The following is a 12,024-nucleotide window of genomic DNA, read 5'->3' on the forward strand; positions in this document are numbered from 1 at the left end:
TTGGGTCATATGGGCAAGGAACTGCAAGTAAACCTGTTACCTAAATCAGTAAATATATATTTGGTGATTTTAAAAATTTACTTTTTAAATTTGAATCTAGTGGTAAATGATCCTGTTTCGTATGTGTAACACCAAACCATAGCACCAGGCTTATTTGTTAAAATTCTTGAGAACTTGCATATATATTTAAGAGGATTCCACTTTCTTTTATCCAGACTTGACTATAGTGATCTAGTGATTGGGCAAACAAACAGTGTTTTATCATGAGATAGTCTTGTAATTCTTGTTATTTCTTGTGAACATAGTCCAGATCTAGCTGCTTTAAAATACATTTTTGGCAAAGGTTAGTGAAAATCAAATCTGTTTTTATAAACCACTGAAGCGGTGTGCTGCAAGCCACAGTATTTGTTTTTCCTCCTTTGTATAAAGGAACTCTTTCTGCTTTTCAAAATGTCTAAATGTTTTTAAACACTAGTTGCCACTGCAGAGTATTCTTTCATTTTCATTTTATTTATACAAACTATAACAACTCCCATGAATAGCTTGTAAAAAGGAATTTTCTTCTTTTCTTCAAATTAAAGTTTTTTTTTAACTGCTTGCATGGCACAAATACAATTCCATTTACCTCCTATTGTGTAATGGTAAGCAAGAAAATGTTTTGTTATTTTGGTGAACTGTGAAGCAAGGTTAAGCCAACAAAAGGGAACAGGGTCTGGCCTTTCAATGGGGAAGTGCCATGCCTTAAAATGGTAGATTCAGGCTTTGACATCCCATATGAAAGAAGTGGTTTGTCTGTGGTAGCTTGCTGTGATTAGAACAAAAGTAAAAGTAAATATGTGAACGTTTGTAAAAGGTTGGTTCTGAATTTTGTGTTACCTTTCAATCTTGAGGTATGCCTATGTGTGATTTAACAGTGTTGGAGCAGGATTTAAAGCAGTATTTCATTCATATGAGGTAGTTGTGTGTCAATCATGTCTGCAACAGCTCACAGACCGCACTGGCACACTTCCCTCTGACAGTTATAAACTGTCACTTTTTGTCTTTATGCCACCTTTTAGTTCAGATAGGTGAGAAAAGGAAGCATTAAAAATAGGTGTGTGTGTGTGTGTGTGTGTGTGTGTGTGTGTGTGTGTGTGTGTGTGTGTGTGTGTGTGTGTGTGTGTGTGTGTGTGTGTGTGTGTGTGTGTGTGTGTGTGTGTGTGTGTGTGTGTGTGTGTTGTTTTATTATTTTGGAGAAATCATTGGTTCTTGGAGCACTAAGCTCCATATGGACCAAGACAGTGAAACTGAGATGTTTAACATTGGTCATCCAGTGCTCTTGGCCTGATGGATGGAAATGTTCTTTCAGTTTTCTGTGGCCTGGTCTTTTGGAAAGGAGAGTTCAGTTCCCTAAAGGCGCAAATAGAGACATTTTTCACTTTCTGACGTCCTCCATCTGTTTCGGCTGACTCTTGTGACTCCAGCCTGACCCATTTAAATACCACGAGTACAGTAAGCCGGAAACAGTGGAGGGTCAAACAGAATGGACGGACTGCATGTGTAGAAACATTATTTACTTCAAATTTATCTTGAGAGTTGAAAGATTAACCAGAGTGACGGTGTGGATGACGTTTACAGAGCAGTAAACATTCCTCTTACTAATACTTTACACGCTTGTGCAACAAAATATGAACTTTTGGTTCCTTTGCTTACCAGAGATTTAATGCTTTATTGCTGTTTGGGGCATTTATTTTAGAAATGAGCAAAACCTAATCTGTGAGGCTTAATGAAAGGTTGCACTCAGACATCTTTGTGTCTAGGTGCTAAAAACAAACAAGTGGACAGCTGTTGGCAGCTACAAGACGGAAGTTTTTTTAATCCGTCAAACTGACATGTGTAAAAGGGTATAAGTTACCATGAGACATTTGCTACTGTGGCTGTTTTTCTTGTTTAAGACATGACCCCAGAGTAGCCAAGTGGAAAATCATGACCCTGGTCTTTGTCAAAGAGTCTTGAGAATTTTTAAGACTCATGTCTTCCTTTGTGTATAGAAACCTCAAGATTTTTTTTTTTCCATGGGAGAAATTCTGGGATGCCGTGAAGCTGTTATTGATATTATTTTAAAACTGTTTTTTCCTGTTTGCTTCAGACAGGTTTTAATAAAAAACTCAGTAGTTAAAAGTTGAATGACTCCTGGATTTGTCCTTGTCCATCCTCTGTTCTGTTCTTTTTGATATTTACTAACTGTTTCATAACTATTCATATATGTTTTTTCTAACAATAAAGTTGGAGGGTCTGTCAAACAGCTCAACATGAAAATGCTGAAAGACAGACTCCATAAACCTTAATGTGTCAAACAGGAAAGCATGATGACAAGAGGAAATAGTTTCAAGTTACAAGTGTGGCACTAACCCTCTGTCTACTTGTCAATCATCTGCTACCACTGCACTATCTGGACTGTTTATCTAGTTGAAACAGGAAGCAGCGAGGAAGAAAGGGGCGTGGCTGTGCCTTGCAGATATCTGGTGAGTGTCTTCTCAGTGGAACATCGCTGCTGTAACATTGTCCAGAGCCCAAACAGACAGGCAGAGTGACAGAAAACGTCCAGCTCAACAGACAAACAGGCAGGAGGACAACCTGGAATCTGTTTTAACAATCCTCATTTAAACTGTGATCATGACTAAATGTGATGTTTTCAGGCCATGATGAGAGGAACTTGAACCTTTCTTAAAAGGCAGTTAATCACACTCACCAACACTGACTCAACAGTTGTTCATACAAGGGCTCTGGAAATGCACACATTACTTGAAAGAGATTTCTAATGTGACTAGTGTCTATAGCCATAATAGCAGCTCTCTGGGGCACAGTGGTTCTTTGAGACAAACGTCACCATGCTACAATGCCCTGCTGATGTTTATCCTGTGTTATGTTTACCATCTTAGTTTTGTGTGTTAGCATGCAAACATGAACTACTTTGCACTAAACACAAAGTATCAGAATCAGAAATACTTTATTGATCCTTGGATGGGAAATGTATTTGTTACAGTTGCTCAAGGTGCTCACACAATGTTAAAGAATAGAAATAAGAATTGTATTACAATGTCTAAGATAATATATATAAAATATAAATGTATATATGTATATACATATAAGTAAAAATAAAAATGGAAATAGAAATATAATATGAGTCTAAGTGTACCCTTTAATACAATATATGACAATATATACAAAAGTAAAAATGAATGCCACAGTATATGGCCGACAATGCTACAGATGACGTTGATGGAAATGTCATTACAATTTATCTTGAGGGGGACATTGCTGTTGAGATATTTCAGTCTGGACCAAAGTGATGGACTGTCCAAACAACCAACTGGCAGACTGACATTGCCATCCCTTGAGCCTTGCTGCTAGCATGTCTGAATAAAGGCCATTTTATTTGGATCCAAATTGCATGTGTATGCAATGCTTTTTTGTATGTTATGTTAAGGGGAACAATCTTGAAATGTATGAAAACCAGACTAGCTGCAAATGCAAAGAAAGGTGTCAGTTTCTGACAGGAAATGCTGTTTTGTTGAACCATCGCACAAAGGACAAAATAATGCAGTATCTTCTTATTCATTACAGCTCAAATTAAAGTGACCTTAGTAACAATCTCACAGACCATCTTTGAATCAGCTTCCTCCACATCTTGCCCTTTCAGACAGCCCTGAGAGGGAGGGGGGAGTTGCACTTCTTGTGAAAGGAAGCCTGCTGCAGGCACAGCAGGGGAGGAGGATGCTTCCTCTCTTTCTCTCTGTTCCCTGCAGCTGATTGATGCTGGCAGCCTTTTACCTTTTAGTTTACCGGCACAGTGCAAGGCTCAGCTCTGTCACTGGGAGTTGCACCAATCTCCGGCCTGCCGCTGCGCGCTGAGAGCAGCTCAGCTGAGACTGGCGACATTTACACCCTCCCTCTATCCAACAAAGCTACACAGAGCAGACAGGGAGAGAGCTTTATGGTCAGAAGCACTGAGGTTGAGTCCTTGTAGGAGACCGATAACATGGCCATTGGAGGATCACAGATAGATTTTTATCTGTCTGTCTGTAGCTATACCATGTCCTCCTTTTGGCTGATAGCATGACATGAGACTCTGAAGCATTTTAAAAGCAAAGAAATTGTGTGCAAGAGCCAGACCAATTAAGAACATCACATAGATGTAATGCTGCTGCATCTAGTGTGAGTGAGTCAGTCCATTTAAATAAAACTAGGCTGTAGGTGTGTGATACTGCCATCATTGAAAGCATGAGCTGATTTTTTTTCATTTTGTGTTGCATTGCTGTGCTCTTAGCCACAAGAAACAAGATATAAAAGAACATGAGCTTGTTGTCAGTAGGTCTGTATCTCTTCTTATTTCTGGGATTTCACTTGTACAAGATGAAACACGCTTATTTGAGGCTGGCCTTAACACAGCCTTACAGTGGGAGAAGAGTTCTGGCTTTATTATTGCTTTTCATTTCCTGCTTCTTACCTTTTCTCCAGCGTAGTGATTGAAGTTTGTGGACTTGGACACACACACACACACACACACACACACACACACACACACACACACACACACACACACACACACACACACACACACACACACGCACAGTAAAACATTAACTCCAGAATTTACTGTCCTGCTAATGTATCACTTCTTGTAACTGAAGAGGAAATAAAGTAAATAGAGCTGCAATCCATTATGACCATAAGAACACTGTCAGAATGTAAAACTGAATGATGTTTCACAATAAAAGATATCTACATCAAATTGCTATGGATCAGAGTGTCACAATTCAATCACAAAGACAGGCTTTCAAATGATGGATTGTGGTTTTAAAGTGTTTTAGAGACTCTGCCACACTGCCGCTCTGGGGAAGGGTGTTTGTTTTCTTGTGAAAGTGCAGGTGGAGTTTGGAGAAACAGTAAAGGTCACTAATGCATCATATTCAGACAAAAATACACATAAGGACATTTCTTTTTTTTTGCTGAACACAATTCTGAGAGCTGTTAATGATACATGGACCCTTAATGGTTTCACTGCTTGGTAACACAAACACTTAAATGGGGCTAATTATGGGTTCAGGTGGTTAGCAAACACTAACAGCCTGAGTTAGCAGTGATGTATGCCTGTGATGGTCTGTTACAATGTGTGTACTCCACATTAGGAGTTAATGGCTGCACAACTTCTCAGGGTTTATTAAAACAGTGAAGTGTTTGCTCTAACAATATCAAGTTAACTGAGGAAATTAAAGAGCTATGTAAAAGCTCCAGAACAAGCGAGTAAGTGGACTTTGAGATGTTATTGTTTTGTCAACTTTGTCAAGAATGAAATGTCAGTTTTCAAGTTCATTTTTGTTTTCATTTTTTAAGGAAACATGAATGAGAAGGTGCTCAGAATCATGGAACCATGTCATATGATCAAAAGATCCAGAACAAGGGAGTAAATGGACCTTGAGTTAGCATTGTTTTGTCAAGCTCAACTAAAGAGCTCTGGTTTGTTCTGGTATTTGCACATTTCACCAGAAACTAAACAGATACTTAAAGGGTCAATCCGTAATTTTTGACAACAAATATTTGACTTTGATTGAAAATGATGAGTTTGAGTTAAAAATTGAATACCAATCAATCAATTTAACCAACAGGGATGTTGAGGTTGTTGTTGTTTTTACTGATTGTGTCCTTAAAGGAACAGCTTATTGTTTTGTAGAGAAGAAGAGTAATACCACTCTTCTTCTCATCTAGCTCTCTATTAGAGAAAGGCAATAAGTGCATTTCCCAAATTGTTGATCTATTAATTTAAAGGACACCTTTTTGGTTGGATGTTTGCATTTGTGACCCAGACTGATTTACTACACTGTCATACATAAATAAAATATACCTACTCTGCAAATGAAGACAGCTTGGAGCATTCCATGTTGAGTAAAATCCTTGTTTAATTAATAAAGAAATATTGCTGTTTTAGGTAGACTGAAGGTGACTTAAGGATTGTGAAATGTTTACCTGGTTCTCTATTAGACTAAGCTTCATTGTGGCTATGGTACTACTAATGTTTGTATGATGATAACAAGGGAGCCAAGCAAAATAGTTTCACCATTCTGAAAACATCATGTGGAAAAACACATGCTCATATATTTTAATGACTTTTATGAGGCAGTCCATCCTTTTGATAGTGTTCAATCTGTCAGAATGTTGAGCTTAATTGGGAAGCACAAGCATGAAAAATTGGCCTTTTTAAGAAATAACTCAAGTATTCTTGCAGTACTCAGTATTGATACATGCAAAGAGAACAGCCACTGCTGTCATTACTGTGAAGGGGCTCTACTGTAAATGGGAAATTTCAGATAACATGGAAATGGACAATGGAGATTTTTTTCTACATTTAGCTATGGGCCATCACATTTTATTTTCTGCTCCAACACCTGATCTAAACAAAGAGAAACCCATCTAGGATTAATTATTCATGCGTTGTTCTTTCTGTAAACAGTGTGATGTGTCTGTATCAGAAGAGCTGGAGATAGAATAAATACAAATTATGCACTATTAAAGACATGTAGGTTGCAGTAAGCTAGAGGCAGACACTGTGAGAGAAAATGTGAAAGATTTAGCACATAGAGGCTGATATGAAGAAAGCAGCACGTCTGTGTTATCTCCAACTCTGCAAATTGGCTAATTTGGCTCTCTTTATCTGTCTCCCTCCTGCGCTCTGTGTGTTCATTTATATGTGTGATTGCGTGTGTGAGTTTTCAGCTTTTGGCCTGACAGAGTTTTCTTATAGAAAAAAATAGCATACATCCAGTAAAATGTGTTTTGGAGGTGTTTTATCACCAGGGACACACACAACAAGGTCTGTATTAGAAATAGCTGCTTGACAGAGAAACTCATGATTGCCTAAGAGGAACCAAAAAAGACATTTAAATTTAATGATGTGTTTTATGCATCTTTTGACCACCATTTGTCCTATCGTTTCACAAGCTCTCCAAATAGAATGTGTAAGGTACTGGAAGGCATCCTCCCCTCTCAGGGCAATTTAAAGCATTCACCCATTTTTTCCCTTATGTACATACAAAGTAAGATCACACAAATGTGTGTGCTTTTTGTTGGTGAGGACAGCGAGCACTACGTCCTGTTTCTGGAGATCACACTAGAGGAAGAGTTGTGGTCGATCCTTCCTTTTTCCTGTCCAGATGGCAGCATCAGCTGACAGCAGATATGAGGTCTCTTGTGCAGACATGTCTATCTTTGAAGCTTTTAAAGCTCCTTGGTAGCAGAAGTGTGTGTAGGAGGATGGGTTGTAGGGGTGCATACACGTGTGTGTGTGTGTGTGTGTATGTCTTCATATCACTATGTTTGCATAGAGTCATGGGGAACATAACCCACATAGCTTCAGTGCTCCTGGACATCAGGAAAGTGATTCATTTTTTCCTTCTACACATTTGTATTCAAGTACACTCTAACACCACCCACACAAAGCCTTTTTTGTATTAGACTTGATCCTGGGATAGCTTGGATTTTTGCCCCAGGATCCCACAAGGGAACAGACATTTGATTACTGTACTTGTCAGCCAAAGAGAAATCCCCCCTCCTCCTCCTTCCCATCCTGCTCAGGGGAGATAACAGAGCTCTTCTGTATTGCAGAGACACTCTGCTATGTTCTGCCAGATCGGCAACCAAGTTGTTTTTGGCTACAATTTATTGGCATTTATTTTAATTTTAGCTCAAACTGGAGATAAAATCTTCTCCTAAGGTAAAAGGAAATGTAATTCATCTGAAATGGTAGTAAAAACTGATAAGGTTCAGAATTATTTAACTATATGATAAACCTCTGTGAGGAAAATTGAGAGGAGCAAGTTGGTGTAAATTATTTTTAGCATGCAGAAATAATCAATTTTACAATGGAGTTCTGAATTAAGACAACTGTGTGTATTTCATAGCCTTCTGTAGCATAACAGATGTTAGCCTTAACTAGACAACACACTCGATAACAGATTGTGTCTGATATAATTTAGTTAGGTTTGTGCTGCAATTTGACTGTAACAAAGTTATTAATAACACCATCTTTCTTTCTCCTTTTGATTCAGTGACGTCTGAATTTATGTGATAAATGTTAAAATGTAATGTTAAAAACAATATGATGTGACTTAATTCAGGTCAGATTCTCATCAAACCATTTTGGTGACATTATAGTCTGAGGTCATTGCTCATTCAGTAGGGGCGGGTGGATTGTAAACGTATTCATAAGTGAGGTCAGTGTGACTTAACTCATGAGGGAAATCTGCTCCTACAATAACAAATAAAAAGCCTAAATTAAATTTTCTATAGAAGAGGCCAGATAAGATGACTGAATTTCTCTTTTTGGCAAATTCATAGAGAAATCACACGGACACGGACACTGGTGACCTGAGAAGAAAATGACTGTGAAAAGAAGCATCAGTGTATTTGAAAAAAAAGGATCTTAAATAGTTTTCACAGTGAACTCAAGGGGACGATGAGGTGGATAGTGTTACAACGTCACACTTTATTTGCGGTAGCTTTATATCTAAAGAGAAAACAATGACAACAGCTAATACATGGCTCATAACAATAAAGCATTGGGAAATGTCCCTAAGTGTAATCTTGAAAGCAGTGATACTGTATGTGTGGTCGATATAATGGAATTACAGAAAAATGAAAATAATAAAAAATATCATATCAAAGACCAGGCTTACTGTCTTCCTTATCCACCACACCCCTCATTAAACACTTGGCAGTTATTAGGAAATAATAGACCAAACACCAGGCTATAAATTTACATATTTCCTTATTAATGTGTTCAGAATATCAAAAGCCTTTCTACAGTAACATGACAATGCAAGCACACTCCAAAATAATGAGGACCAAATTAAACCAGCTCTTAACATTTCTGCCACTTACTTCAGAACAAAACAGTGTTTAGTCTTTCAGTCCTGTGAAAGCCATAAAGGTTACAGGAAATAAAAATAACCCAGATATGGACCCAGTGAGTAATTTGGTCTGACCAATTAGATGTATAAGTGAATCCGCCTGTTGCACAAACAGAGGAGAAAAATGGCAGAAAAGTTCAACTCTGTTGCTGCTCCCACTGAACCCACAGAGCAGAGTGAGTGACAAAAACACAAGAAACTACACAATGCTGAAACTGCCAGTTTGGGATGTAAATCAAAGTAAGAACTATTGGAACTGATGATTTTTAGTTGAAACAAGTCGTGAGCCTGAATGCACCCCTTGCACTGTTCAGCCTCGTTCACCTGCAGAAAACATACTCGGTGTAACTGGTCCACAGTTTGTCTTCCCCTGGGTCGTTGCCACTGTACGAGCACGTCCCGGTGGAGTTGCAGGCTACCATGTGGAAACCAACCTCGGCCAGCCGGTCAAACGCCTGCTCCAGAAAGTTATACTTGAGGTAATACCTGGCGGTGTATTTGTCAGGCGGTCGGTCCGGGTCGCGGCTCTCGTTCAGGGTTTCTCCAAAAACTTCTTTAGCCAGAGAAATCTTGCTGCAGACAGTTATTCTGGCAACCCTGCGGAATTTAGCGTCCGCCTGGATGTCTCTCCCGATGGTGTAGCTGCCTCTGTATCCGATGGTGATGTAGCCGGCGTCGGCCCCGGGAGAGCGCAGGGTCCGGTCCGACGAGGAGGTGACCGGGCTGGTGACCTCAGCCTCCTCCGGCTCCCCGCTGTCCTCCGCGTACGAGCTTTCTTTACTGGCCGCTGCCAGCCGCCTCGACAGTTCCGGCAGCTGGAAGAAGTCCGCTTCTTTCTGCAGCCTCCTCCTCTCTTTGAAAAACTCGGGCAGGAAAAGCTCGGAGTCCCGTAAGTAATCCAAAATGTAGCGGAACAGAAAGCCGTCTCGGTCGAAGAAGAAGCGGCCCTTGCTGTCTTTTGGCAGGTCGCCCGGGGAGCTCTGAGTGAACTTGCTCCACAAGAGTGAGTTGGGGACCGCGGTGAGAGTTTCAAGTCGGGTCACATACACCTGCCCACCCACGTTTAACTCCACTATCTCAGGGAAAGTTGAACTTTGGCTGTCGGTTTGTGCCATCTCTCTCTATAGTGTTCCTGTTGGTGCCCTAACAAGGACGGGTAGTTGGAGAATCTCCTCACTGTACAGAAATGTTTGTATTGGTTTGGCTGTGTGGGAGGAGAAGGAAAAGGACGGCCAACAGAGACATTAACTGTTCACGGGGAAGCTCTGAGATAACACAATGCTGCATTCAAGGGCTCCCTGTAAGCATCAACTTCCTGCTTTAAAAATTCCCATCATGATAAGCCTGGCCTTATATCAGCAACCTAGCCTAAATATTAACTTGAAAATAAATAACCCATTATCACAAGAAAACAAGTACAAAAACAAAATAGTGCTTCCATTTTACGATGGCTGACTTACATAATTGAGAATACGTTTTTTTACATATTTTTTGACAGCTAAAGTTACTTTTTATGTGCACCGCTTATAAAATGTGATGCACTATTACTGTTTCAACTACCAACAGTAAATAAAGCCGTTATGAACCCCACCTTACATAGCTAAAATGCTGTAGCACATCATTCATAATAGCACTTTAACATTCTGCTTTATTGCTTGTCCTTTTTGTAACATTATAAATGCAAGACCTTTACTTATAATTGAGTTATTTTATTGTGCAGTATAATACTTATTCTGCCACTGCTTGCGTGTTCACTTTGCACATATCAGCCAAGGTCAAATTCTACAAATGCTTATAGTTATCTAGTAGTTATAGGTATAGTTGTAACTCATTTCCAGTGACAAGAGGTAAAGATTTTGCTTTGAGCCCATAATGGATAATCCAGGTTTTTAGTGCTAATTGTAATGTCTTTATGACTTTGTCAAGTGAAGTCAGGATGTGCTGATATCTGTAACAGGATGTTTGTGTCTTTCTGCAGCATGATTCTTAACAGTAAAAAAGCTCATGATGTTACATTTTCATGTAGCCTACATGTACATGTACAAACTTTGATACAGTATGTTCAGATGATATTAATTTAATATGAATTATTATTATTAGTACTTACTGGAAGCAGACAGACTTATGAGGAAGTAGATAGCAACCATAACAACTCTCCATTCATTATGTTTACATAGAGCACTGGTATGTTAATAACACATTATATAACCTGTCACATGGTGTAGTGATTATAAACAGTTATGATACTTAGGATCAATCACAAGCATCCTTTGCACACACACTTCTTGACCTTGGTAACATCACTTTCACCGTCAGATCTTTTTAGGAACTCTTCAAGAACTTCTAAGTTGTGCTCAGAAAAAATAAAGAAACTAAACATTTCCAATTTCATGACAACTGGGCAAAAAGAAAGAGTGTGTGATATGATCAAAAGCTCCCGTACAGCTACTAAATGTACCTTGGGGTAAGTATGTCCTATGGCTGTTATTATAAGACTTTTTAATGCATTATAAATGATTGATGCTGTTATGAACTGGGTGTCAAAGTGTTGCTGCAATGTGGAATAGCTGTGGTTTTATTAATGGAACCAAGCCATTAGGCTGCGTGCCAAAGTTCAGGGGGGCAGGGGCTTTACATTATTTGCCGTGGAGCATTTTTTCTTCTGCGGCCCCCAGAAATCAAACTTATCCTCTGGAAACCCCACATTTTAGAACTCTGCATATAAGGCAAAGTTGCACTGTGTTTGACATGAATGATTGGTTAAAAACATCACCTTGGCACGGGCTCAGCATTTCCAATATGAAATGCAATAACTGGGATTCCACCAGTGAACCCACAATTTTCCTGTACAACTGAGAGGGGATGTAGTAGCTTACAATTGTGCCTGGGGTCTTTCTGTGTACACCCCCGCACTGAAAAAAACAATAACAGGCAAAGTTTAGTGGAAATGATGTACCAAAAACCTAAGATAAAGCTGGTCTGATTGATCTGTGTCTCCAAAATCCCTTGAAAAGAGGCCTCACTTTTCCTCAAACCCACATAAGTCTTAACCCAGGATCGATTTCAGCTTAACACCACA

General features: G+C 39.3%; 1 protein-coding gene across 1 annotated transcript; it reads right to left on the reverse strand.

Annotated features, from left to right (window-relative positions):
* Window positions 1-8,501: 8,501 nt before the first annotated feature.
* On the reverse strand, window positions 8,502-10,200 carry LOC127351941 (BTB/POZ domain-containing protein KCTD12). Its single transcript, XM_051379958.1, has one exon. The coding sequence runs from the start codon at window positions 10,058-10,060 to the stop codon at window positions 9,266-9,268; it is 795 nt and encodes a 264-aa protein (XP_051235918.1). The 5' UTR covers window positions 10,061-10,200; the 3' UTR covers window positions 8,502-9,265.
* Between the last annotated feature and the right edge of the window lie 1,824 nt (window positions 10,201-12,024).

The sequence above is a fragment of the Dicentrarchus labrax genome, unplaced genomic scaffold (assembly GCF_905237075.1).
Source record: "Dicentrarchus labrax unplaced genomic scaffold, dlabrax2021, whole genome shotgun sequence".
Classification (NCBI taxonomy): Eukaryota; Metazoa; Chordata; class Actinopteri; family Moronidae; genus Dicentrarchus; species Dicentrarchus labrax.